Consider the following 23,937-nt stretch of genomic DNA (forward strand, 5'->3'; position numbering starts at 1 on the left):
GTGTTGTATTGAGCTAAGAATTCTTGCTCATTGACAGGAAAGTGAGGCAGAACATTTTCAGCCCGTCCTCTGAAGACTCTTCCATCATCCACGTTGTACCGAATTCCATAAAGTGAATACAGTAGGACTTCAAAGTCATATTTGGATTTCTCTCTTTTATTATCCAGATGCTTCAGTATAACAGAGGCACATAAAAGACATAAAACAAAGGATGATTTACTTAAGAGTTTTAGAGCAGAAGAAATAAGCCTAGCTATTGCAGTCCCATTTAAAGTAGGGGCTCAGCAGCGGTGACAGACGCCCAAAGGCAGCGTCCTGGGGCGTGCTGCTCTGAGGAGCCTGTGTCCCCAGGAGTGCGAGACTTGTGGGGTCAGGTGACACTCCGAGGATCTGACCCGTCCATTAGTGGACTGATGTCTCTTCCGGGCTCACCCCCATATCGTGCTGTCCCGGATTACAGAATCTGATCACTGCACACGTGTGATCACATGTGACAGATGGGGACGCACAGTTTCGTGGTCTCTAATTTCCTGTAGACAAATCCTGGTTCCCGAGCTCCCCCCAACTCCGAGAAACTCCAGAGCAGGGCTGTCCCTTGCTTACACCCTCGGCTCCCTGCACGGAGCCACAGCTGACCTGGCCTCAGCTGGGACCATGTACCAGCCCAGACGGCTCACGTCCCCGCCTGTCTGGGCTGTCGGGCTCCGGGTAAAGAACGGAGCTGTCTTTACGAAAACCAGGGTGACCAACTGCCCCGGTTGCCCTGGGATTTTCCTAGTGTTAGCACTGAAGTCCTACATCCTGGGAATGCTCTTAGTCTGGGAAAATCGGGATGTTTTATCAGCCCAAATACCCCAAAAATCATGCAAGGGGAGGCCGGGGCGCTGAGTAATATGTGGCATCTTGCAGGAGCCCGATTATCACGCTCCTCTCGGCTTGTGCTGACAGGCATTTTAAAAGATAACCGTACATCTCACACTCACTCAAGGTTTCGCTTCATGCTGACATGCGTCCTTAGGAATTTTGAAAATGCACTTTCTTTTCCCTAACTCTGAAATGTCTGTTGGCCCCTGGGGTTAAGTCATCTTAACGGTGTGGCCAGCCCTGTCGCGCTTTCCCACGGTGAACGCTGGGTGGCAGTGTGGCTCCGCGGCTGTGCGGGCCGGGAGCTCGGGAACCAGGTGTTTGGTGGGCTCGCCCAGCTGTCCTTCCTGGTAAAGGTGAGGCGGTGGCTTCGTGATGACGCAGATCTCGATGGCTTTGCTCCATTCAGAAGGTCATGCCCTTGGCCCCCATTTGCCCACAGCATAGGCAAGTCTGCAGCGGCGGCCCGGTGCCTGGTGGTCCAGCCTGCCCTGGGGGGCCGTGTGTGTCTCCGTAGTGGTGCGTGCGGGTCTTTCCCTACCTTTCCCTTCCTGACTGCGTTTCCTCCCCGCCGGCCCTGCCCTGGGTGTGTTGGTGTTTTGGTTACCCTTGCTGTTGTCCCTTCCTACTCTTTCTTTAATGCCTTTGTTCTTCTGTTCCTAGCGGCTAGTGTGGCCCACGTGTCTGGAAATGAGGGATTCCAAACTGGCGCTGGGTCCCCTCAGATCATCCCAAACGGACGGATGCCCAGATTAGACTCTGGCCACCCTGCACATAACCCGAAACAAACAGACCTGAATGACCCCATTTTAAAGAAGAAAATACTACTATGCCCTAATTCCAGTCCCTAAGTTCCCCCAGTTAGCAAACCGCAGCCCAGAGAAGATCATTTGTCTTATTAGGGACCTCTCCTGTGTGTGTGTGTGTGTGTGTGTACGCGTGTTTGCACGCGTGTGCATAGCTCTGCTCTGCACCCTGGCCATTCCTGGTGGCCTAGGCCTCCTGTTCCTCCCCCGAGTCACCATTACCCACCTAGAGCCGGGGGTGGGGATCCCATTCCCTCCGAGGCCACACACCCTCCATTTCCGTGCTGAGCGGCTCCTTAGTGAGCTCCCTTCTGCTTGGACTCCACGGGGCTGCACCTTGCTTGGCCCCTCGGGCCCGCTAAGAAGGGGCTGGGCTGTGCCGTGGCTCTGGGGCACTTTTCCCCAAGCAGCCCCCTCACCCTGAGTGTCCAAGAGAGCCAGGACATCCGCACTATTTCTCACTTTGTTCTTGGAAGATTTCGGGTACAGTTAATACTAATTAATTACCCCAGCATCTTCAGGGGTAACGTTAATTGACCTTAGAGGGGATTAGTGTTTCGAGAAGGAGAGCTCGGGGTATTAAACAAATACCCGTCAAGGCTTTTTAGTTTTATGTTTATACTGAGAGGCCCAGGAAAGTGGGTTCTGAGTATTCGGTGCGTTTCAACAAGCAGATGAGTATTTTGAGTCGTTCAGGCCCCAGATAACTGTTTCTCAGTCCCCATGCATTTGTTTGGGTTTGGGCTTTAGGGGACGGTGGCCTGAAATGCCCTTTTCACTTGGACTCATCCAGACCGGCCGCATTCTCAAGCAGCAACAGCCCGTTAACCCCTGTATCACCCTTAAAGCTTCCTGTTTTCGGAGCCCCTTGAGCTTTCTGAGTCTGCTGACAACGTGCCACGAAGTAAAATGCCAACTGCAGTCTCTGTGGAATAAACGAGGTGGAGGGAGGCAGGAGCCCCCAGAGCTGCTGGGGGACACGGGGGACAATGACCTGAGCAAGCTGCCAGCGGCCTGTGCGGGGCCCCGAGGGCACGGGCTGGTTCCCAACCATGCAACAAAGGGCGCTCATACGGAGGCCTTCCCTCTACCCCTTCTCGTCCCCAAGCTGTTTGCGGACTGCGTGAGGGGGTGTTTCCTGAGGGTTGGGACTGGGACTGGACAGGGCCCCCGGGTGCTGCCAGCAGCTCGGGTCACCTGTGAGGTGTTCTGTTGTGCTGACTCCCCTCGTGCTCTTGGCTTTCAGGATGGACTTTGATGACGAAGATGGGGAAGGGCCCAGCAAATTTTCAAGGTGAGTTTACTTTACATTCCTTGGGTTTCAAGAAGCCAACAGCCAGCCATCACCGTAGGAGGGAGACGCGGGGATTTCAGTGTCTTCTGTCACTGAGAAAGCCGTTGTCTGTCATCTGAGCCCTAGCTTGTCCCTCGTCCTGTACCCACATTTGATCTGGGACAGGCAGCCCCCGGCCGACATCACCGAGGGAGGATTCCTGGCCTCGAAAGTTAACTAATGAGGTCTTAGCTCTGTTGGCCCTTTAAAGGCAACAGTGACCACCAGATTTTACAGACTCCTTTTGAAAAGACAGACTAGAGCTCAAGTTTAGAGAAAACAATCAGGATATGGCCTCTTTTCCTACCACAGGCAATAAGGGGACACGTGAGGAACCGGGGTGACCCCATCCTGGATGCGGGCCCTAAGACTGCACTGTGAGGTCCTCAGAGCCGTGTCTTCACCGGCCACGTGACGGCATGGGAACAAGACTCGGAGGGCTGACCTCAGTGCAGACCGTGCCCCAGAAACGACAGGGGACCGTGGGGGCTGGTGGCAGTCAGTGCATCATGTATAGTAAGACAGGCACAGCCCCTCGGCCCGTTCCTCTTTCTCTCTTTCTTTTTTCTTTTCCTTTTTTTTTTTTTCTTCATAGTTTTGTTCTGTTGAAGTGAAGCAAGAGGGTAAGAGGTTTGGGAGTGTTGAGAGAGAGGCACGGGTTATTCCATCCATCTTAGCAAAGCGCCCCTCTGTCCTCGGTCCACTCACGTTTGTCTCTACCTCCTGGCAGTCCTACTTCCTGGCTGCTGATGCACTTGGAAACCCGCCCTTGGTGATGGGTCCCCTCCTCTGCTGTCTGCACTTCACAGTTTAGACTGATGGCCTGGGTTATTGTTTCGAAGTTCTTAGGAGAACGATGTCCCTGGGGGGCCCCGGGCCCGCGGACCTGCACAGTCGGCTCCCCTCGCGGCAGTGGTTGTGACTAAGCGTGCTCCCCCCCCAACCCAGAGGCATGGGCATCCCGTTGCCGCGCCTGGGGCCTCCCGGAGTCTGCACGTCCGTGGGAAACATACCGTGTGCCGGGGACAGCAGGGAGGACACAGACAATGCTCTGCTCTCTAATGACCCCCGGGGTTTCTAATCAGAACGAGACGGGAGTTTCGGTAACAGAGGCGTGGGAAGTTGTCCCTTGGTGCCGACAGAGCCCCAGCTCACGTGTCACCCGTTTCTTGGGAAAAGGTCTAAGTGCAGGGAGCGCTTTGTTCCCGAAACAGAACTAGCCTTGGAAGTGAGGGCACGCGCCTCCCTGTCCTCGCCCGTGCTCTCCTCACGCAGCCCCCCTTCCAGGAAAAGACGACTCTTGGGGTCTCAGGACAGACGGGAGGGGAGACGCGGAGTGCCGTTCGCTTGACATCGAAGGTCGGTGTCGGCACTGAAATCATGGCACAGGACACAAAGTGCTCATTGTCCGCAGACCCCTCGTCAAGAACCAAACCTTAGCCTCTAGGCAACGGTCCCATGAGGCTGTCAGCATGTCCCGTGTCACCCCATCAGGGTTCAGCCCGAGGCTTCTGCAAACCACAGCCTTCTCTCCGTGCGTTAGAAACGAGAGGGGAGGACGGGGTGTGTTCGCAACATACACTGCTGCTTCTGGGGTGCGTTTGTAGGGTCCCAGGGTCGCGCCACCATCTCCTGGTGGGGTGGCTGTCAGCCGGTGCGTGCACCTGAGTGGCTCAGGGTTGGGGCCACCGGCACAGACCACCCCCACCCTACACGGGGCCAGTGGCCGTGGCTGCCGTGCAGGGGAGGGGTGGGGAGTCCACTGCAGGTGGTCTCCTGCCAGCGTGGGGCACGGCCTGCCTTGGGGCCACATCTGTCCTGTCCCCTGCTTGCAGTCAGCCCCGAGAAGCCCCTCTAGGGCGGCCCCTCCAGGCGTGGTGGCTGAGGTGCGGGCCGGCCCCCGGCACAGTTCTGTGACTGAGGCTGACCAGGGTACTGAACCGTGTCTACTGTCCCCGAATGTTTGTTGAGCCAGCTTTCCCAGCCTTCCTCGAGGGTGGTCTGAAAGTCCATCGTCCTGCCCATTGCCAGACTTCAAGTCTCAGTTTTCCTTCGGGAAATATGCCCACAGTCCCATAGGAAGTAAGTCAGTCCCCTTTCTTAGCGTGACAACCAGCTGCTTCCATACAGGGGATGCCCACTTCCCACGGATGTGGGGCTGGGTGACAGGGCAGGTGTGGCAGACAGACGGACGTCCAGGCGGTTGGCGTTGAGGGGAGGACGGCCGAAGAGGCCGAGTGCTGGGCCCGGCTCCAGGGCGGCTGGAGTGAGGGTGGATCCCGAGAGAGTGAAGGGCACCTGGACGCTCGCAGAAGGGAGCCACCGTCTGCAGTGGCCAGTGGGCTCTCACGTCCTCCATCCCTTCCTCTGCTGGCGTCCTTTGAATCCACCCTGGGTCACCCCAGACTCCTGCCTAGGACGCAGCGTCAGCCTCTGCCCACCGCCGGACGAGGAAGGGGCCGGGGACGGAGGGTGAGCCCGCAGTGCAGGAGCAGTCCGGTCCCCTGGCAGCCGGGGCAGATGGGAGCCGTGTGCAGACGGGACGTTGCAGCCATGGGAGGGTTGGCGGAGGTCTACTGGAGGAGAGACGGCGCCTGGGAAGGGGAACGGGGACAGAGGGTGGGCTCCCTGCCCCTCATGCTGAGGCTAGGCTGTCAGGCGTGCTGGTGAAAGGCCCCCGCACCGTGCAGTGTCTGCATGTGCAGCCCACGGGTGACAGTGACAGGGGCCTCGAGGGTTGTAGAGACGGGGAACTGTGTGCCACGGGGGGTCCTTCTCTTCTTCCAAGAGAAGCAGGGGTGCAGAGCAACCTTTCTCCTGGGGCCATGTTTGGGGAGGGAAGCCTGAGCACGGGCGCCTCCGAGAATTCCTGATGCCTGGTCACGGACCCTCGCAGCAGAGGGTGACGGGCTCTCTGTCTCCGGGAAAACCCATCACACACCAGAAAGCCTTTCTCCAAAGATGAGTCTCCCTGGCAGCTGGGAGTGGGGCAGGCCCTCTGGGGAGGCCAGCACGAGCCGCCCCGGCCCTGTGTTTCGTGCCCCTGGCCCGCCTGCAGCGGTAAGCACCCATCCCACCCAGCAGGGCCTGCAGCCCCACCGGAGGAGGGACCAGCGCCCTTCCTCTCGCTCTGCGTTCAAGCCATCTTCCCTCCTTCACGGTCCCCACTCCGGGGGTACATTTTCTGATGAGTCCTGGGATTTCTGCCTGTGCCCGCAGCTGGGGTCAGCGGCCACCCCTGGGGAGTGGCGTGAATACTGTTGCAGAGGTGGGACGGCTGACGTCCCGGAGCTGTCACCGGCGGTCAAAGCTACACGCCGCGTCCTTCATGTGATTCACATGTGTGTGTACACGTGTGTGTGGTTCACTAAAAGACAGGAACGGAGACTCAACTCAGACGTGTACTTGTGTCATTAGGTTTATAACTGAGGAACAGCCGAGCACTCACTCCCGGTCCTGTCATTCTTGTCACTGCAGGTTATCAACCTGATTTCTGCCGTATTGGGGCTCACTCTGTACCCTTTCTCCAAACATCCGAACGACCTGGCCGGTGCTCTCCCGTCTGTGGCTGTGAACCCAGCCGCAGGCGTGGGGTGACCTGTAAGCTTGGAACCCCAACCCCGGAGGTTTTGTTGAGCTCTCTCACCCTTCGCGAATGGGTCTAAGTGACTGTCCTGAGGTCCCACCGTCTGTGTAACTTGTCTCTTCCCGGGGACAAAGCTCACACTTTGTAGCCCTTAACCAGTAAGCCTCTACCGTCGTCCAAAAGTAGGGATATCCGTGATGGACAGGTTTCCACGGGGCCGGCCTTCTGTTTTTCATCCCACCTATTTTGGTCTTTTCTGCTTGATTCTGTGTGTTATTTACGCTCGTGTGCATTTTTTCTGGTTTGACAGATTGTGGTGATATTTTCGTATGAATCCTTCCATCTGAATTTACCACCCTCTTTCATTTATAGGTATGATGATTAAAGCCCCGTTGATAAGGGGAGAAATTTGCGTGGCGGGCGTGTCCTAGAGAAATCTGTCCTGGCTGACAAAGTGGAGGGTTGTTGTTTCCCAGAATTCTTTGACTGTATCGTAGCTGAGAAAGCTGGGTATTTTGATTCTAGGTGGGAAGATGCTTAAAGTACTTCTGACGTGGGCAGGATGGCCAGGAAGCAGTGAGGGTTGTCCTCTGTCATCTAATCGGCCACCCCGTGTGGGACACCTGCATTGGCCTTGTGAGCTGTCTTTACAGCCAGGAGAGACCCAGCTGACCCAAGAGGAACATTCCCAGACTTTCTAGACTTCTCTGTGCCTCAGCATCCTTGGATCTCATGAACAGAAAGGTGTTGCAGATAAGCGGGGTTGACCTTGGCGGAGAGGGGCCCACGAGCAGCCAGATGAGCAGGGAGTTTGGTTGGGAGGTCTGGTTTCAGTCAGTTGGAGTTAGGTTTAGGGTCAAGATGCTTTGGAATGACATCTGTTTCCGGTGGAGCCTGTTCTCTGTCCTCAGGCCGATGTGGGCCAGTCTTCTGTTCGTAGAGATGTTTGGCACCTGTGTGATGGACATGGTTTTGTTGCTTTTCTCACCTTGTCCAGCTGTCCACTCCTCAGCTTCTGTCCTGCAGCGATGAAGCCTGACTTGCAGTGACAGTGTCTGGATGACAGCAGGACTCTGTTGGGGAGGAAAGCATCTCTGGGGTCATCAGCTGTCCTGAGCTGTGTCTCTCTGGAAGCGGCCAGGCATTTCCCTCCCCCGAGATGCCTCCCAGGCAGGGGCATTCTGGCTCCGGATCCAGGACCAGGGAGCGCGCCATTGAGGAGCCTGGCTCAGGTCCTGCTAAGTCAGCACCTCTCTGAGCCTCAGGTCCCTCTTCCACAGAGGATGGTTGGAGGGGTCAGATGCAGTGATGGCTGAGGCCCTGGGGAGCTGGAAGCTGCTATATAAACATGGAGGGTGTGTCCCACTGGGGCAGGGGTGATCAGAGGCTGGGCTTGGCCCCTCTTTGGAGGACCGGGGCTTTCTCTGCCTCCAGCTCTGTGTTGCACGGGAACCTCGTCTTCAGCCTAGATGCGTGAGTTCCTTCCGGGCGCCTTGCAGAAAACTGCCTTGCAGGGCTCCCGGAGGGCAGGGCGCTTGTCTCCTGCCCGGGGGAACATCCTTTGCAACTTCTGGAGAAGCCTTGGAAGCCAAGGAAACTTCTCAGCTGGATATGCCTCTGCAGGTCCTCCTGCAGGGCCTGTGGCCAGCCTCACTGTGGGGCTGCCCAAAATGGCTTTCCTCGGGCCTCTCGGCTCTCCTGATGTTCTTTCCTGCTGTCAGGAAGGAGGATGCACGTTCGCCTTCAGGAGCGCCTCTGGGCAGGAGATGGGAGGGAAGGCGTGCAGGGCGGGCGGAGTGGACAGGCTGCATCCTGCATCATGACCGCTGTCCCTGAGTGGCCAGACTTCCTGCCCAGCATCATACACCCTTCCACAGCCCTGGGCAGCATTTTTTGCACAATGTCTCCTACCTGTCTGCAAGCCGGCCTGGGGGGATGGGGGGGAGAGTGCCCCGAGCAAGCTCATCCAGCCTTTCCTGGAGTCCCAGGGCCAGCAGCCCCACGCCTCCCATGACAGGTGCATGGTGCATGGCACAGGGAGGGGGTTGGTGAGGAAGGCCAGTTCTGGATGGGCTCCCACAACTTCTTTACCCACTTTGGAGTGCTGGAGAGGGGGGAGGGGAGGTACTGTATCTCCCAGGGAAGGATCCAGCGTTCCTTGGAGCATGTGGGAATCCCCCTACCCAGTGCCCTCTTTCTCTGTGATTGCCCCCACCCCCATTCTGTGGTTACCTCTCTTCTCACAGTAAACAAGCCCTAGCCAATTACCCGAGAGCCCTTTCTCCTAAACAGTGGGCGTCCTTCCCTGCCCCAGTGTCTGCCCTGAGGAGTGGGGGCCCTGGTGCCGCCTCCAGGCATCTGCCCTGCCCTGGCTGCCCAGCTGCAGTTCGCAGGTTCTCCCAGCTTTCCCTCTGGGGTTGGGCAGCATCCCCACTTCTCATGCTCCCCGTTCCTTACTGCTTTCCAGGCCGAGGCCTGTCCCCCATTCGGCCTGCCTCTGCCCTTTCGATCCTGTTGGTCTCCTCCCAGACTACATCTCCTGGTCCTGCTGCCGGGTCTTGGCCTGCCCCTCCAGCCCTGTGGCCCCCTGGGCTACCCCCTCTGTCCTTTCTCCTTCTGCCCCGTGGTTTTATGTTCCACGTGCCTTTCATAGCACTTAACTCTATCCTGGCTTCATTTCCACTGTGCAAGTTGTGTGTCACCCTCCTAGTTAACCCCCTGGCTGCTGGAGGATGGGAGTGGACGATCCTTGTCTCCTCTTGTCCCATCCCCTGCGGTGCCTGGCTCAGTGCTCCTCGGATGGTGGGGGAAGGTGCCTGCTGGCTTGCCCAGGTCAGCTCGCCCCAGCACCGTGAGCTCCGCTACAGGCCCACCTTCCCCTGCTGGCATGTGCAGGGACCCTCCTCAGTGTACGTGGCTGGCACACAGCTGATGTGTGCTTGTGCCCGATGGCCAGTCTGTTGCATGGTTGGAAGGATGGGTGTTCAGCCCACCGGGTACATGTGGGGCAGGCAGGCAGCCTTGCCCACATTGTTCTTGTGTGCTGTTCGTGTCCCTCTCCTGCTCGGAGCCCCAGTGAAACCCTTAATCCTACCGCAGACGTCTCGTGTCTTTCCGGACCGTTCTTTAAACCCCAGTAACAGCTTGGTGCCAGGGGTGTGGAGCTGAGTTGACTCTTACTCTTTTCATCCTAAAGGTAATGATAGCAAGATGCAGACATGCACCCATCCTTCCTGCTAGGTTTTTGAGATGCAATTCAGTAATCCCTCACAGCGCTTTTTCAATTTTAATTGGCCATGGACTGGTTCATGAGCCAGGGGTGCACCTGCGTGCGCGGCCTAGAGCAGAGGTTTGCCCGTGGCACTGTCGTCTCCTTAGTGATGGGAGGATGGTGAGGCCGCGCGGAGCTTCTCATGCTAGCGCCCGAGGAAAGCGCACACCGACGCGCACCGCGACTGTGTCCATGCGGGCGTGTGCGCACGGCCCCCATGCGCAGGCCCGGCGTGCGGCCGGAGCGGGTGTTGGCTCGCCTCCCGCGGCGGAAGGACGGAGCCTTAATTCTCTGTGCTTAGAGGGGCGGACTTGGGGGCGTGGAAACAATGGGAAGGCTCGGACACATTTCCAGGGGACGGAGGGCCCCGTGGCGGCCCATGTGCCCCCGCCCGCGCATAGACTCGAGCGGCGACCGCTCCGTGCGGCGTGCGTGCAGGCACCGGCCACTGGGAGGCGCTGTGGCGCACGGTCGCTGGGCGCCCGCGGACGCGCCTGTTTTGTCCCTGAGCCGCGGTGACCCCTGTTCTGACGCGTCTCTTTCCCCCCCCCCGTTCTTGTGCTTCCGGGAAGAGAGAACCACAGCGAGATCGAGCGGCGGCGGCGCAACAAGATGACGCAGTACATCACGGAGCTGTCGGACATGGTGCCCACGTGCAGCGCGCTGGCCCGCAAGCCCGACAAGCTCACCATCCTCCGCATGGCCGTGTCGCACATGAAGTCCATGCGGGGCACGGGGAACAAGTCCACCGACGGCGCCTACAAGCCCTCGTTCCTGACAGAGCAGGTACCGATGCGGCCCGCTGCTCGGCCGACAGTGTCTCTGGGCAGGGGACCGGGGCTGTCACGGGATGAGACAAGCTCCGCGGGGAAAGGGGGAAAGGCAGAGGGCGGGTGAGATCAGGAGATGTGACTTCCTTTCTTACCGCAGTTTGTGCAACTTTTGTGTCCTTTGCTTTTATGTTTCCTGTAAACGTTCATGAGGCCTCGCTGAAACAATTCGCCCAGCGTCGGATCGGTGTGCCTCGTGTGCGACCCAGGGGGAAGGTGTGTGACGCCCGTGCTCCTGGGCGGGAGTGCAGACGCTGGGCTGGGGGCAGTTTGGGACAGCTGTGCTGATCACGGTGACAGGATCGGTGTGGCGGGCGTCCGCCGACCTGGGCTCCCAGCCGGCCGGGGTCCTGTGTCTCTGTGCAGTTTTGCAGGTACCCCTCATCCTAGCCAAGGGAGAAGCCACTGGCACTGGTCCCTGCTGTGTAGACAGGGAAGCTGTGGCTTGGAAGGGGTCAGCCGTTGGCCTGGAGCGGGGCCGGGAGCAGGCGCAGGTGGGCTGGGGCCCAGGCCACCCTTCTCACAGCTGGACGGGGCCTTGGAGAGCCGGGAGCAGCGAAAGCATGTCATGGCTGGGGGGGGGGTAGTGTCCTATTTTATAGATTTACAAACCGCCGTGTGAACCGAAGGCCTGTGTTCTGTTCTCAGCCCTTGTGGGCGCCGTGCGGAGGGCAGATCCACAGACGCTGTAAGCTTCGGTTGGCTCATCTCCGTAATGAACGGGAGCTTTGTGCCTGCCTGACCCCGAGGGCTTTTGCAGGATACACGGAAGGATGGACCTGGAAGGACTTGGCGTGTGGTGGTGGGCGTGGGCCGGGCCGTGAGGACGGGGGTGCTCAGGAGGTGGAGAGCCCCACGTGAGGGACGAGTTCACGCCCCGGGGCTCCCCGGCGTCGCTGCGCTCTGAGGGGCCCCAGAGCGCGCCCAGAGAGACAGGCAGTGGGGACTTGTCACGAGGGGGACGTGAGGGCAGGGCCTGGGAGGCAGGAGTGAAAGGTGAGTCTGGAGACAGAACCATCTGTTCTCTGGAGCTGGGACCTGTTCAGGTCAGGGGGATATGAGGTTTGGAAAAACGACAAAGAAAAGGAGGGGACACGGGTGACTGCCTGCCCTGTGGCACAGGTGCCTTACCTCGCAGGGGTGAGGAGGTCTGGCTGTGCCAGGAGGACCGGGAGCCTGGCGGTTGGGGCCTGGCGTAGTGGATGCAAGGGTAGCACCCACCTGTGGTTGTGGGGTGCAGTGTAACCAAGGGGGGACAGAAACGTGTTACACGCCCCCTAGCCTCTGGTGTCAGAACAGTGCTTTTTATCTGCATTTAACTCGCAAAAATCCTGCCGGGTCCATGTTTGAAATGAATCGCCTCATCTTTATGACCGAGGATTAGGAAACGAGGAGAGAAGGCCGTCATGCAAATCGTACGCGTCCAGCCCATATTTCTCCCTTGGTTCCTTGGCATGCGGTTGATGTTAACAGCAGCTGCATCTATTAAGCACTGACTGTGTGCCAAGCCCTTACCAAGCCTCCACACATAAGACCTCATTTATTTTTATTTTTTTAATTTAATTAAATTTAATTTAAATTCAATTAATTCACGTATAGTGCGTTATTAGTTTCACAGGTAGAGTTCAGTGATTCATCAGTTGTATATAACAGCCAGTGCTCATCACATCACGTGCCTTCCTCAATATCCATCCCCCAGTGACCCCATCCCTCCACCCCCTCCTCTCCAGCAGCCCTCAGTTTGTTTCCTGGAGTTGAGACTCCCTTATGGTCTGTCTCCCTCTCTGATTTCTCTTGTTTTCTTTCCCCTCCCTTCCCCTGTGATCCTCTGTTTTGCTTCTTAAATTCCACATATGAGTGAGATCATGTGATAGTTGACAAGACCTCACTTAACCTCACAGAGTCCCACTGAGAAGAACCATGGGAAGACACAGAGGCTGAGGGTGGTAACATGCCTGAGGTGCACAGCTCAGAGCCGTGGGTGAGAGCCTTCTTTTCCTCCAGGACTCCCGCTCACAAGCTTTCCCATTGGTTTGACCGGAGAGCGCAGGCTCGGGACCCAGAAGACAACACTGGGGGTGAGGGTGGGGGGTGTAACAGAGGGGCCGTGATGAAAGTGAGGCTCCATCCCGTAAACCTTCCCTCAGCACTCAGCCTCTGTCCCTGTCCCCCAGCACACAGCATTCGCTGTTTTCCCAGACATCCTGCTCCGTGTTTTACGGTCCTTCCTGCTGGAAGCACTTCCAACACTGAAAATAAAACTGCTGACCCATTCTCTGAACTAAGTGAGCGGCTGGGAGACACGGATCAGCAGAAGCGCGAAGCAAGAGAAATGGACAAAATAAACTTTTCCTTAGGAAATGCTGTACAGTCTCCTTCCGCCCTAGGTTCCCAGGCAGAGGACGTAAGCGTTCTGACCCAGCCAAGGGCTCAGAGCTCCCCAGATTCTGCTCACCAGCAGACCCCGTGTTCTGATCTTTGGGTCCTTGGAGCACCCTGAGGCCAGGCCAGTGGTGTCAGAGTCTCCTTTTGCGTCTGTGCAGCTGGTGCGTAATCAGTGTTCCTGTGAGTCTTCTGTGTCAGGTGACATCCGAACAAAGGATTCCCAGCAAGCAGTGTTTGCCAACTGCTGACTTTTGTTCTTTGGAACATCATCAGTGTATGGGGCGTTTGGAGGCACCCCTGTGGGCGCAGGGGCATGTGGGGGAGTTAGCTCCTCAGTCCCTAGAGGAATGGAACCATTGCATTGAGCTTGATGTGAGAATGACACGGTTGGCAGCCTCACTTGAGCTGCCTTCAGGCAAAGAAAAGACATCTTTTAACAAAGTTGACTTGGCTCCATTCATGCCCCTCTGGGGGATGACGGCAGGGCTTCCTGCTGCCCATTCATTGATTCCAAGCAGCTTCCTTCTTGCCTTTACTGACAGTCATGAGCCTGGTGAGTCAATGTGACCTGAGGGCTGGTGCCACTAACTTCTCTTCTCACTGTGAAGTGATATGCATAATGGTCTGTGCCCGGCTGCCCCTCAGCATTGCTCTGAGAGTCTGTCCAGGAGTTCTGGAAGTTTGACAGGTGTGCTAATGTAAGGAGAGACTCTTGTATGCACTGCCAGCATTCAGCTCAGAGTGCAGGAAGAGAGGGAGTGGGGGTGCACCACAGTGTGGGAGCAGTGGCTGGGAGACTGTCCTTCTCGCTCTCCACTCTCTCTTCCCCTTCCCTTCCTTCCAGCAGCACCTTTTGTACTGGGCACGTGTGCTGGGCTCTTCTTGTGCCCCCATGACGTGGCTGCGGTTTGAAGAGTAGGTGAGGCTATTCAAACCTCTGGCGGCCCGACGCGTTCTGGTTATCACTGCTTGCTTTCCATCCCCCCTGGGCTGAAAGTTTCCTCTCTCCCTAAGAGAGGGCTGGTTAAATCAGGGCCAACAGTGTTTACAGTAGCTGTATCTTAGAGTAGGACAAGCTTTGTGCATTTTTAAGCTTATTTTTCAATTAAAAAAAAGCAATCAAAGTTTCTAAAACTATGTGTGTATCACAGTGAGGGAACAAAAGTTGAAAGTTGCTGATGTGAAAATTTGATTAGACTGAGTTTGTCCCTGCTCTGTCCTCATCTCGATCTTTTCTTCCCAGGAACTGAAGCACCTCATCCTCGAGGCAGCCGATGGATTTCTGTTTGTAGTGGCGGCAGAGACAGGACGAGTGATTTACGTGTCTGACTCGGTCACCCCCGTTCTGAACCAGCCCCAGTCCGAGTGGTTTGGGAGCACCCTGTACGAACAGGTGCATCCCGACGATGTGGAGAAGCTGAGAGAGCAGCTGTGCACCTCAGAAAACTCGATGACAGGTCAGTATGGGTCCTTCCATGAGGCTTTTTGACCCTGGAGACCAATGTCTTTCAGTAAACAGATCAGGGAGCTTCAGGTCAGAAAAAGCTGCCTAAAGGTGAGGGCCTATATTTGACTTGGTTTGTGTAATGGCTTCATTTACCCTGTAACATTTAAAAAATTCATTTTTAATACATGAATTTTTTAAATCCACTTTTTTTCTATATTTTACCTGCAATTAGGAGATGTTGTCACTAGGAGGCGATATTGATACATTAGCCAGAACCATCTATTCTGTAATGAGGTTTATGTCTTAACTGTTTCATTATGTATGATCCTGATTATTGGTGCTTATTACCTAGGCTTTAATTCCTTGCCATGGAGTTTGTTATTGGAACATTTAAATAAAGTTAGTTCTGCCATCATGCCATCATGCCACATGCATGTTGCTGAAAATCCCTGCCGTATACAAACTCTTGAGATAAAAACTACAGGGCTCATGGGGAAGAAATGGGTTAGGACCACACAGTCAAGAATGAATCACTGACAGATTAAAAATAAGAATAGGAACCTAGTGGAAATGGGAGCATAATTTTATACATTAAATGATTAAGAAATTCATAAATACAAGCATAATTGTGACTCTGGACCTTGAGACTGGCGTGAAATTTACTTGTGGAAGTGAGTCTTGGAAGGGTTGCCCCCTGTGTGTTTGTGTTGGTGGTACAAGGATAGTCCTGTGAAGTTAGAAGTTAGAAGTCAAAGGAGAGTTGTGACAGCAAATACGGATGGGGTGGCTCGTAACACTTGGCAACCTGGGGGAGCTGGCAGGTGTCCGAGGTGTGTGCGTTTGTGGGCCGGTGTGGTCCCGTTTGGCTGGACGCACTTTTCTAGTGCTTCTTGTCCACAAAATCATTCATGAGCAGACACAAAATTCACATTATGCTCAAGTTGTTCCCCATAGATCAGTCACATTGGAGCACATTTGCCTTTTCCAAGCAAGTGTTAAGAGCAGGGCCGACTGTGCTGTCGTATGTGCGTTCCACTGGGTCTGTGTTTGCTTCCGTGTCTGCCCACAGAGCCTCACTCGGTGCTGTGTGCTTAGTAGGCGTTCAGCCGAAGCCTGGTGAGTGAGAGAGTCAGTGTTGTGCGGATTGCATTAGTCTGCTTGGGCTGCTGTAAAAAAATACCACAGAAGGTGGCTTAAATAGCAGAATTGTATTTTCTCACAGTTTTGGACTCTCGAAGTCCACGATCCAGATGTTGGCAGGTTGGGCTTCTCCTGAGCCTCTCACCTTGCCTGGGGGTGGCACCTGCTCGCCACGTCCTCTCGGGTCTGCTGTGTGGCCGAGCACCCCTGATGTCCCTCTCCTGTCAGGACACCAGTCATAGGAGATTAGGGCCCCACTCTCGTGGCTTTGTCAAACAGCAGTCACCTCCTTAAAGTCCCCATCTCCAAATACAGTCACGTTCTGAGGTTCTGGGGGTTAGGGCTTCACTATACTGATTTTGAGGGGACCCGGTCCAGCCCCTAACACCCCTGATAAGACTGAGTTGCATATTTTCAGAAGTTACAGAAGGACAGCTGTTTCTGGATGATACTAGTAGCATTCTCAACATTGGTGTCAGTGTGTATAAGAGGAGGGGGAGGGCGGGGGCTTAAGGTGTGAGGACAGGGTCTGTGCTGTGCTCACCTCCACGTCTCCATAACGGTGACACCTGGCCTGGCACCGAGCTCCATGCGTAGGTCAAACAACGGCGCTAAAACAGACTCAGAGAGACGCACTCTGCTGTCCCAGCCTTGAGCTGAATTAGAGTGCGCCATATAGAAATTCTAAGGAAGGCACCTTACGAAGTTAAACATTCCAGAGGAATATGAAAAGGAAAATAAATCAGCCAGGAACTGTTGACAGCTGAAATCACCTTCTCCGGAAAGAGCCGTCTTTCCCTAGACTTCTGTGTCTGACCACAGGATGTGGCTTTTTGAAACCCAGTCAGGAGCCCTGGCAGATGGCGGGGGGGAGTGATGGTCAGGGGGAGGTCAGGCTCTGGCCGTGGGTTTAGCTAACTGACTCAGCAGAGCGGAGTGGACCCTTCTATCCATGGGAAGCTTTCATGTGTCTGGCAGAGTTGAAAGGGTCAGTGTGAACCCATTCGGACAGAGTGTCCTCGGGGTAAGCCCTGGACGGTGGCCCTGGCCGCCAGAGCTGGTGTTCTAGAGACATACCTCCAGGAAGCCAGAAGACCTGGTGGATGCTGACCAGCGAGCCCTCTGAGCCTCCTTCTGCTTGAGCTCCTCGTCCGAGGGAGCAGGGCAGGCTGGGGAGGGGCTCCGTGCTCAGGGAGGAGGAGAGGACTGGCTCTCCCAGAGCTGGAGAGGTGTGTTGTGACTCCCAGCACAGACAGCCTAAAAGCTCGTAGACCCGGCGGGGAACTTGGAAGAGCTCAGTGCAGCGGGAGGCTGTGATTTGGAGGGCACTCAGGACAGGGGGCAGGGGCTGGGCTCTGTGACCAGCCAACACGTAGCTGTACTAAAACTCAGAATAACAAACCTCAGGGATGATTTGATGCCTTTGGTCATTGGACTGGAGTCTCAAGCTCTCCTGTCCCTTCATTGTGGGCCTGGCAAGCAGGGCCATGCCCCCCCCCCTTGGTGGGGGTCAGGGTGGGAGGACGTGGGGCAGGGGGCCAGGCCGGTCGGTGGGGGTCATGGGGGGCTCAGCCTGGCCTCTCTGAGCTTCTCAGTGGCAGAGAGTTAGGCCTGGTCTGTGGGACCTGCAGGTGGCCTGTGCTGGCTTGCGGACGTTGAGGGGGCTTGGTAGGAGGGGGCGAGTCGCCTCGTGGCTGCGGGCCCACAGTTCTGCGCTGGCGGGGGCCCCAGGGGAGGGGTGCTTGCGCAGAGTTGCAGGGACTACAGCGGAGGTGGCGGTGGAGTTACCCTGTTCCCACCGCAGAGGAGGTGATGACGTCTCGTGGGGGGCATCCTGCGGCGGCGTGGGCCGGGTTCCGTCTGTCAGGTTCATCCAGGCGGGGAGAAGTGGAGTCCTAACCCGCAGCAGCGCTGCCGGTAGAGAAGGAGCCGGACAGGCAGCCCAAGGTCCCGTTCTGGGTCTCCCTTCCTGACCCTCTTTCCCCTCTCCCCGCCCAGGGAATTCCCAGCTCCCATTCTCCACTATTGCCCACGGCCCCTGCGTAGAATTGAATGCGCTGATTTAAGAAATGGGGGGAGCTGGAGGAGAAGCTGGAGGACGAAGAGCTACACTCAAGGCCACGGGCCCCGTGGCACCCCGCCCCGTGGCACCCCGCCCCGTGGGCCTGCTCGCTGGCTGGCATGGCCCATGGGGAGACGGGTGGCATCGGCCCCGGATGCCCAGGAGCCTGAGAAAGCATGGCCCTTCCCCAGGACTCGGGTGGGCGGTGGGCCGAAGTGGGCATCGTGGAGGTGCTCTCGCTGTGGCTCGTAAGAGCCCACTCCTCTCAAGGGCTAGTTCTGGCAGGAGGGTGAAAGGGACCCGTCATCTCAAGCTGAGTAACCGTGTAAATCTGGAGGCTCTGTCCACCAGCAGTGCCTGGCGGCGATGGGACTCTCCCTTCGTAGGCGTGATTGGAACGCTGAGGACGCGGGGTTCTAGAGGGTCCTAGGGGCTGGCCATCAGAGGGTGGTGCCTTCCTCCCAGAGACAAGCGGTGGGGAGGAAGAAGCAGGTGGCCCATCGAGCAGGGAGCCCGATGCCGGACTTGATCCCAGGACCCCGGGATCATAATCTGAGCTGAAGGCAGACACTTCACCGACTGAGCCCCCAGGGGCCCCCAGAGACCTCTGTGCTTTCAGGAAAGTGGCTGAGTAGCCAGCTTGGGTTCAGTAATGGAAAACCAACCCCAACTGGCTTAGTGAAAAGGACTTGGATCAGCTCACATTCCTGGAAGGGGCTTCCGGCTTCAGACACAGACAGGGATCAGACACTGGTAACAGTCATTCCTCATTATCTGGGGCTTCATACTTGCGAATTTGCCTCTTAGCAAAATTTGTTTGTAACCCCAACTCAGTATGCAGGGAGCGTTTGCGGGCATTTGCTCCCGTACCCAGAGGGGTGAGGATGGGAGTCCCGGGTGCACGTGTTTCTAGCCAAGGTCAGAGGAGGTGATGCTCTGTCCTCTTGTTCCAGCCCTTTTTCACTGGAAATCAGCACTCTTCTTCCAGTGTATTTCGTGCCTTGTCGTTTGCATTTTTGTGATTTTTGTTGGTGATTCTGCAGTTTAAGATGACCCTCAAGAGAGGCTGAAGTGCTGTGGCTGGGCTGTGCGGTGGGGGTGGGGGCTCACGTGTCGGAGCAGCTTCTCGCAGGCGTGAGGCACGGTGCTGGGGGCCGGCAGTTTGGGGGTAACGGAGCAACCGTATTAGGTAAGGTGTCTACACAGAAGCACACGTGAGACATGGTTCTGTATCCACGGGGTGACGACCGTGCTGTGCCCGGAGGCTGGCAGAAACCTGTCTTCCCTGGAGCAACGGCTCAGAGTTTGCTAACTCGGTGTTTGCCGTGACGGTAAAACGAAACCACGGTGGATAACAAGAATGAGCTGGACACCTTCTCCTCCATCTCCTGGCTTTGTCGTTTTAGGCACGCTGATGCACGAAACATTGAACAGATTCAGAGCGTGCATTTCGATGAGTGTGGACATATGTGTCCACCCACGACACCGTCACCACCGTCAGGGTGCTGAACATATCCAGCACCTGCAGACATTTCCTTGTGGGTTTTTTGTGGCTTTTTCCCTCTTCGCTCTCTCTTTCTCTGTTTTTGCATAAGAACACTGGACACGAGCTCTATCCTCCTACCGTGTTTTAAAGCAGGCATTCCTGCATCGTTAATGACGGACCCAGTGTTGCCCAGCAGACTCTAGAACTTCTCGCCCTGGCACGACTGAAACTTTGTACCCAGTAAGCGTCAAATCCCCAGTTCTCCGTCCCCAGCCTCTGGAAACCGCCGTTCTGTTCTCCGCTTTTGAGTTGACTACTTTAGATTTCTCCGGAAGGGAAATCAGGCAGTACTTTTCCTGTAACAGGATCCTGTCACTTAGCATAACGGTTCATCCATAATTGTCACAAATGATAAGTTTTCCTTTTTTTCCCCCAAGGCTGAATGATATTCCACTGTACGTCTGCACCATGTTTGCTGTCTCCATCAGTGGGCATCGGGCTGGTTTCTGTATTTTGGCTGTTGTGAACATGGCGTGCAGACACCTCTTTGAGATTCCTTTGCAATTATTTCAGGGTAGACACTGTGCCCAGAGCGGGGATTGCCTGGGCAGGGCGGATCCTCAGGCAGGTTTCCTCATGCAACAGAGTTTCTTAGCAGCTCCGAGCTTTCAATCGTCGCTCAGCAACACCAGCAGAAACAGACTGCCTTCTCCAGAAGTTCCAGCAAATATTCCACCACCGGCTCTCTGGGCTCCACGTGGGCCACCTGCCCTTCCCAGTTCCAGTGGCAAGGGAGTCTCAGCGAGGGTGTGAGGCCAGCGTCTCTACCCCAGGCACGTGGGCCTAAAAGTTAGGGGGAGGCCATTCCCTACGGGAGATCGGGCACTGTCACTGATGGGAGGAAGGCTTGCTGGCTGTCTGGGAGAGCTGCCCTCTGTGGTGTTAGAGGTGAGCCTTAACGGGGAAGGATGGGGCTTTCTACCAGACGCAGGAGCACATTCTCATCTTCCGGGGAATGCTCGGGATATTTGGGTTACAGATTCCTAAGTTGGAGGTGGAGCTGATGTCAGGTATGGAAGATGGGAGGGATCAGATAAAAGTTTGGGGGGTGGTTTGCTTTAGAAATACCTCTTGTGCGTGTCTGAGTGACCCGTGCTCCAGCCCACGCATATGAGGAAGGAGGGGAGCTGAGCAGAGTCCCAGGGCTTCCAAGTGATCCTGCCCCAAGGGGTGGGGTTCAGAGGGCAAGCAGCACAGTGAGCTGCCCGAGGGAGCCCAGAGGGAGCAAGTTCCCTATCCATGGCCTTCCCCAGCTCCCCCCTCACCCCCGCCCGAGGCCTCTGAGCTCCGGCAAACCTTGATCCCGCGGGGAGCAGAAACTGGAGACCTCGCACCCGGAACCTGGAGCGCTGCCCTGTGTAGGAAGTGCCCAGCAACCCGGCTGCGCCGCGAGTGTGGGAAAGGGTGATGCATGGACGGTAAGGAGCCAGGTTTATTTGGTCCGTCCCCCCCACCACACCTCTGCTCTCTGTTCTTTCTTTGTCCAGAGAACTGAGTCAACGTTTTGGTTCAATATAGGGAAAAACTTCGCAGTAGTTAGCACTTCGTGCTGCTGGAGATGCCTGTGAGCCACGGCAGGATTAATTCTTCCCTCCTTCCCTACTCCCCCTCCCTCCTCATCTTCCCCCGCCCCCCACTTCTTCCCTCCTTTCCTCCCTCCCTCCCTTTCTTTATCCAGTTGCTAATTCATTGAACCGTGTAGGTATCCATTCAACAAATACCTGGTTGCACAGCCGTGGAAAGGACTTGTGGGATGCAGCCGGTCCTTCCCCACCCGAGACAGGAGAGACAGGAGTTCCCAGCTGCTGTTGAATGAATGGACCCTCCCTTTCCTAGCTGTTCCCCCCAGAGTCTTTGTGATAATCTGGGGAGAGCCCGGGCCATGTGGGTCCCCGAGGGCTCTGGCCGGAAAGCCCCTCGTGCATGAGTCACAAGTCCCAATCAGCTGTGATTAAGTTCCCCCCATTGCCCGAAGTCCGGAGATGCCTTCAGCCTTGGGTCACAGGACTTGGTCGGGCCCTGCTCTGGGCCCAGATAGCAGCTCATGAGAGCAGGCCAGCGGGGACCCTGGGCAGGCAGCTCTGCTCACTGACCTGTCATCGTTATTTCTATGAGCCGTTCAAGCTGGTCATCTGCTCCAGTGTCCCTGCTTGTCTGGGAGAGGAGACACCTGTGGGACTTTGGGTGCATTTAGCTTTTATTTCTCATTCATCCTAACAGCAAAATATTAGCAACTGTCATGAGTGCTCTTATGTTTTTAAACCACTTTAGTGGGCATCAACCATGGCTGAGCATTAGAACCAGTCACACCGGGAGATGTGACAGGAATGCCCGCCCAGGCTCTGGGGATGGTGCTGGGCATGGTTATTCTGGAAAAGCTTCCCGGGTGGCTGTGATGCGCAGGGTCGGGCTGAGAACCCTTGCTCCCGTCGCCTCGTCACAGTCCTGTGCACAGGGGCCTGTTGACCCCAGATCACAGGAGAGGAGCGTGAAGCTGGGGCTCCCTGGCGGGTGCCCGGGGCCACACAGCTGAGGCCCAACAGGTGTTACAAAGTGGATCTCGCTGTCAGTGAAAACAAAGGCCTTTGTGTCTTCAGGGTGTCTGGATACAAAGAAGCCTCGGAAGCCTTGGCGCGGCCCTGACATGGGGCAGGTGGGCAGTGCTCAGTGGGGTTCAGGGCGCACAGATGGTGGACGGTGTCAGAGCTCAGGCCTCAGGGTCCTGGTGATCTCGTGCAGCGCTTCTCAGAGTGTGATCTCTGGTCCTGCTGCCTGAGCGTCACCTGTGAGCCTGTCGGGGACGCTCAGTCTTGGCGGGAACCCGGACCTAGTGGCCCGGGAGCTTGGAGGGCCCGGTAATCTGTATTTCGACTCACCCTCCATGTCGTACTGATGATGCAGGCTTGAAGTTTGAGAACCGCCGGTCTGGGGCCACTGTCCTGGGACTCGACCCCATGTCACCTGGGCCAAGTCCACCTCGGTTGACCCTTGTTGGGTTTTTCATCTCTGACTATAACTTTCCTCCTGAGAAAGGTGGGAATGTAAAAGGCTTTATGAAATGTCATATTAGCTGTGAACCTCAAGGCAAGTACGTATTTGTACTTGGAAGGTGAAGCCCGGTAAGATCTAGTAGGGGTGCTTTGTGGGCCAGCAGCACCTGTACCTCTGGGAGCTTCGTGGAAATGCGGAATCACAGGCCCCATCCCAGCGGGCCTGACTCAGCACCGACATCTTAATGAAACCCCCAAAGGGATTTATATGCACGTACATGTTTGAGAAGCTTGCACTAAAGACTTCAGCAAGGTGTGGCTGGGGGCTGGCAGCCGCTAGGGCTGGGGGCATCCTTCACTGCTGGTGCTGGCAGGAGGTCTCGGGCAGGGCCATGCACAGTATGGGGAGAGCCGGGGGAGGAGGAGCGGTCTCTGGAGCTTGCTGTCCTCTCCTTGCTCCCCCTCTCCCCCAGCCTCCACCAGCCCCGGACCTCGCTCTGCAAGTCCAAGGGTCACAGTCTGGCCACCAGGATCGGAAGGAGGTTTGCGAGCCCGGCAGCTGGCATCCTCCAGCGCAGAGCAGGAGGAGAGCAAGGCGCCGAGGGCTAGAGGACCCAGGCTAGAGCAGAAATGAGCCCCGCTGCACATGATGCCACAGAGCCCGGCGTGCACGGCCTGGATCATGCGTGCCTGGGAAAGCAGCCGGCCGGGGTCCGCGTTCGGTCTCAGCCCGTTCCAGGCAGCTGGGCCTCCTTTGGGACACATTGCAGAAGAGGGCGAGGGCCAAACCAGGTCAACCTCGGCCGCGCTGTTGAGTCTTTCGGGGGAAGAATGGCAGGCGGATAATTGGTCCCTCAGGGGTTCTGTGAACTGTGAAGCCCACCCCTGTGGTATCAGTTCTGGATAAAAGACCGTCTCTTTCCAACTGTCAGTCATGAAGGTAACTTCATGAAAACCATACTTGCAAATATCTAGCTTATTTTCTTTGTAACAGCCGGGCTTCGTCCTTGGACCGATGCCAGAGTCTGAAATCCAAAACACGTTCAGCAGTCCATTTCTTGCCTTATTAGGTAACACACATAAATGGAGCAAAAAAAAAGAAAAAAAATCCTGATTTTTATCTGAGTCAGCTATTAACGGTGTTATTGAGTTTCTGTTGTTTGAAATAGAAATAAAGTGTCTCAGTGGCAAGAAAAGCATGTTTATTTGATTTCGGCCCCTTGGAAATGGCCCAGTGGTGTAGCAAACACTTGGGCGACCGGAGAAGGCGTTTGGAGTCGCGCTGCCCGAGGTGCTCGGTAAACGCACGTGAGGCTGAAGTCTGAGAGCCGGGGGCTGGTGATTCTTCATATTGTCACAGTGGCTTTCCCGCTGGAAACCGCAGCTTGCTTAGATCTCTTCTCCCAGATGTTGCCGGGGCGCCAGTTCAGTTCTTTCTCGTGGTTAAATATTTATATAACCTGCCTTGTTTTGCTTCGCTTCATACATAGCATGCTGACCTGCAGGACTGTTTGTCTTTTGCTCTCATATTTTATGTGGAAAGATATTTCATGAATCTGGACGGATTTCCAACACGGGCTGCTGGGTTCAGGATCGCTCTGGTGTCCCAGCAGATAAAGGCTGGTGCTCTCCAGGGGGACTCGGGTGGGGCTGGGGTGGGGCTGGGGGCGGAGGGGA

General features: G+C 56.2%; 1 protein-coding gene across 10 annotated transcripts in view; it reads left to right on the plus strand.

Moving 5' to 3' along the window:
- The window catches only part of ARNT2 (aryl hydrocarbon receptor nuclear translocator 2), a 210,038-nt gene that overhangs the window by 84,954 nt on the left and 101,147 nt on the right, over positions 1 to 23,937 (plus strand). For all 10 annotated transcript variants that reach the window (XR_004627635.1, XM_019799513.2, XM_034667791.1 and 7 more), the window contains exons 3-5: positions 2,917 to 2,964; positions 10,433 to 10,646; positions 14,319 to 14,532. Coding sequence is in view for 9 of the 10 variants with exons in the window: in XM_019799513.2 (XP_019655072.1) it covers positions 2,917 to 2,964; positions 10,433 to 10,646; positions 14,319 to 14,532 (476 nt within the window). In the remaining variant the exon portion in view is untranslated. The remainder of the gene's footprint in view (positions 1 to 2,916; positions 2,965 to 10,432; positions 10,647 to 14,318; positions 14,533 to 23,937) is intronic.

The sequence above is a fragment of the Ailuropoda melanoleuca genome, chromosome 9, assembly GCF_002007445.2.
Source record: "Ailuropoda melanoleuca isolate Jingjing chromosome 9, ASM200744v2, whole genome shotgun sequence".
NCBI classification, from domain to species: domain Eukaryota; kingdom Metazoa; phylum Chordata; class Mammalia; order Carnivora; family Ursidae; genus Ailuropoda; species Ailuropoda melanoleuca.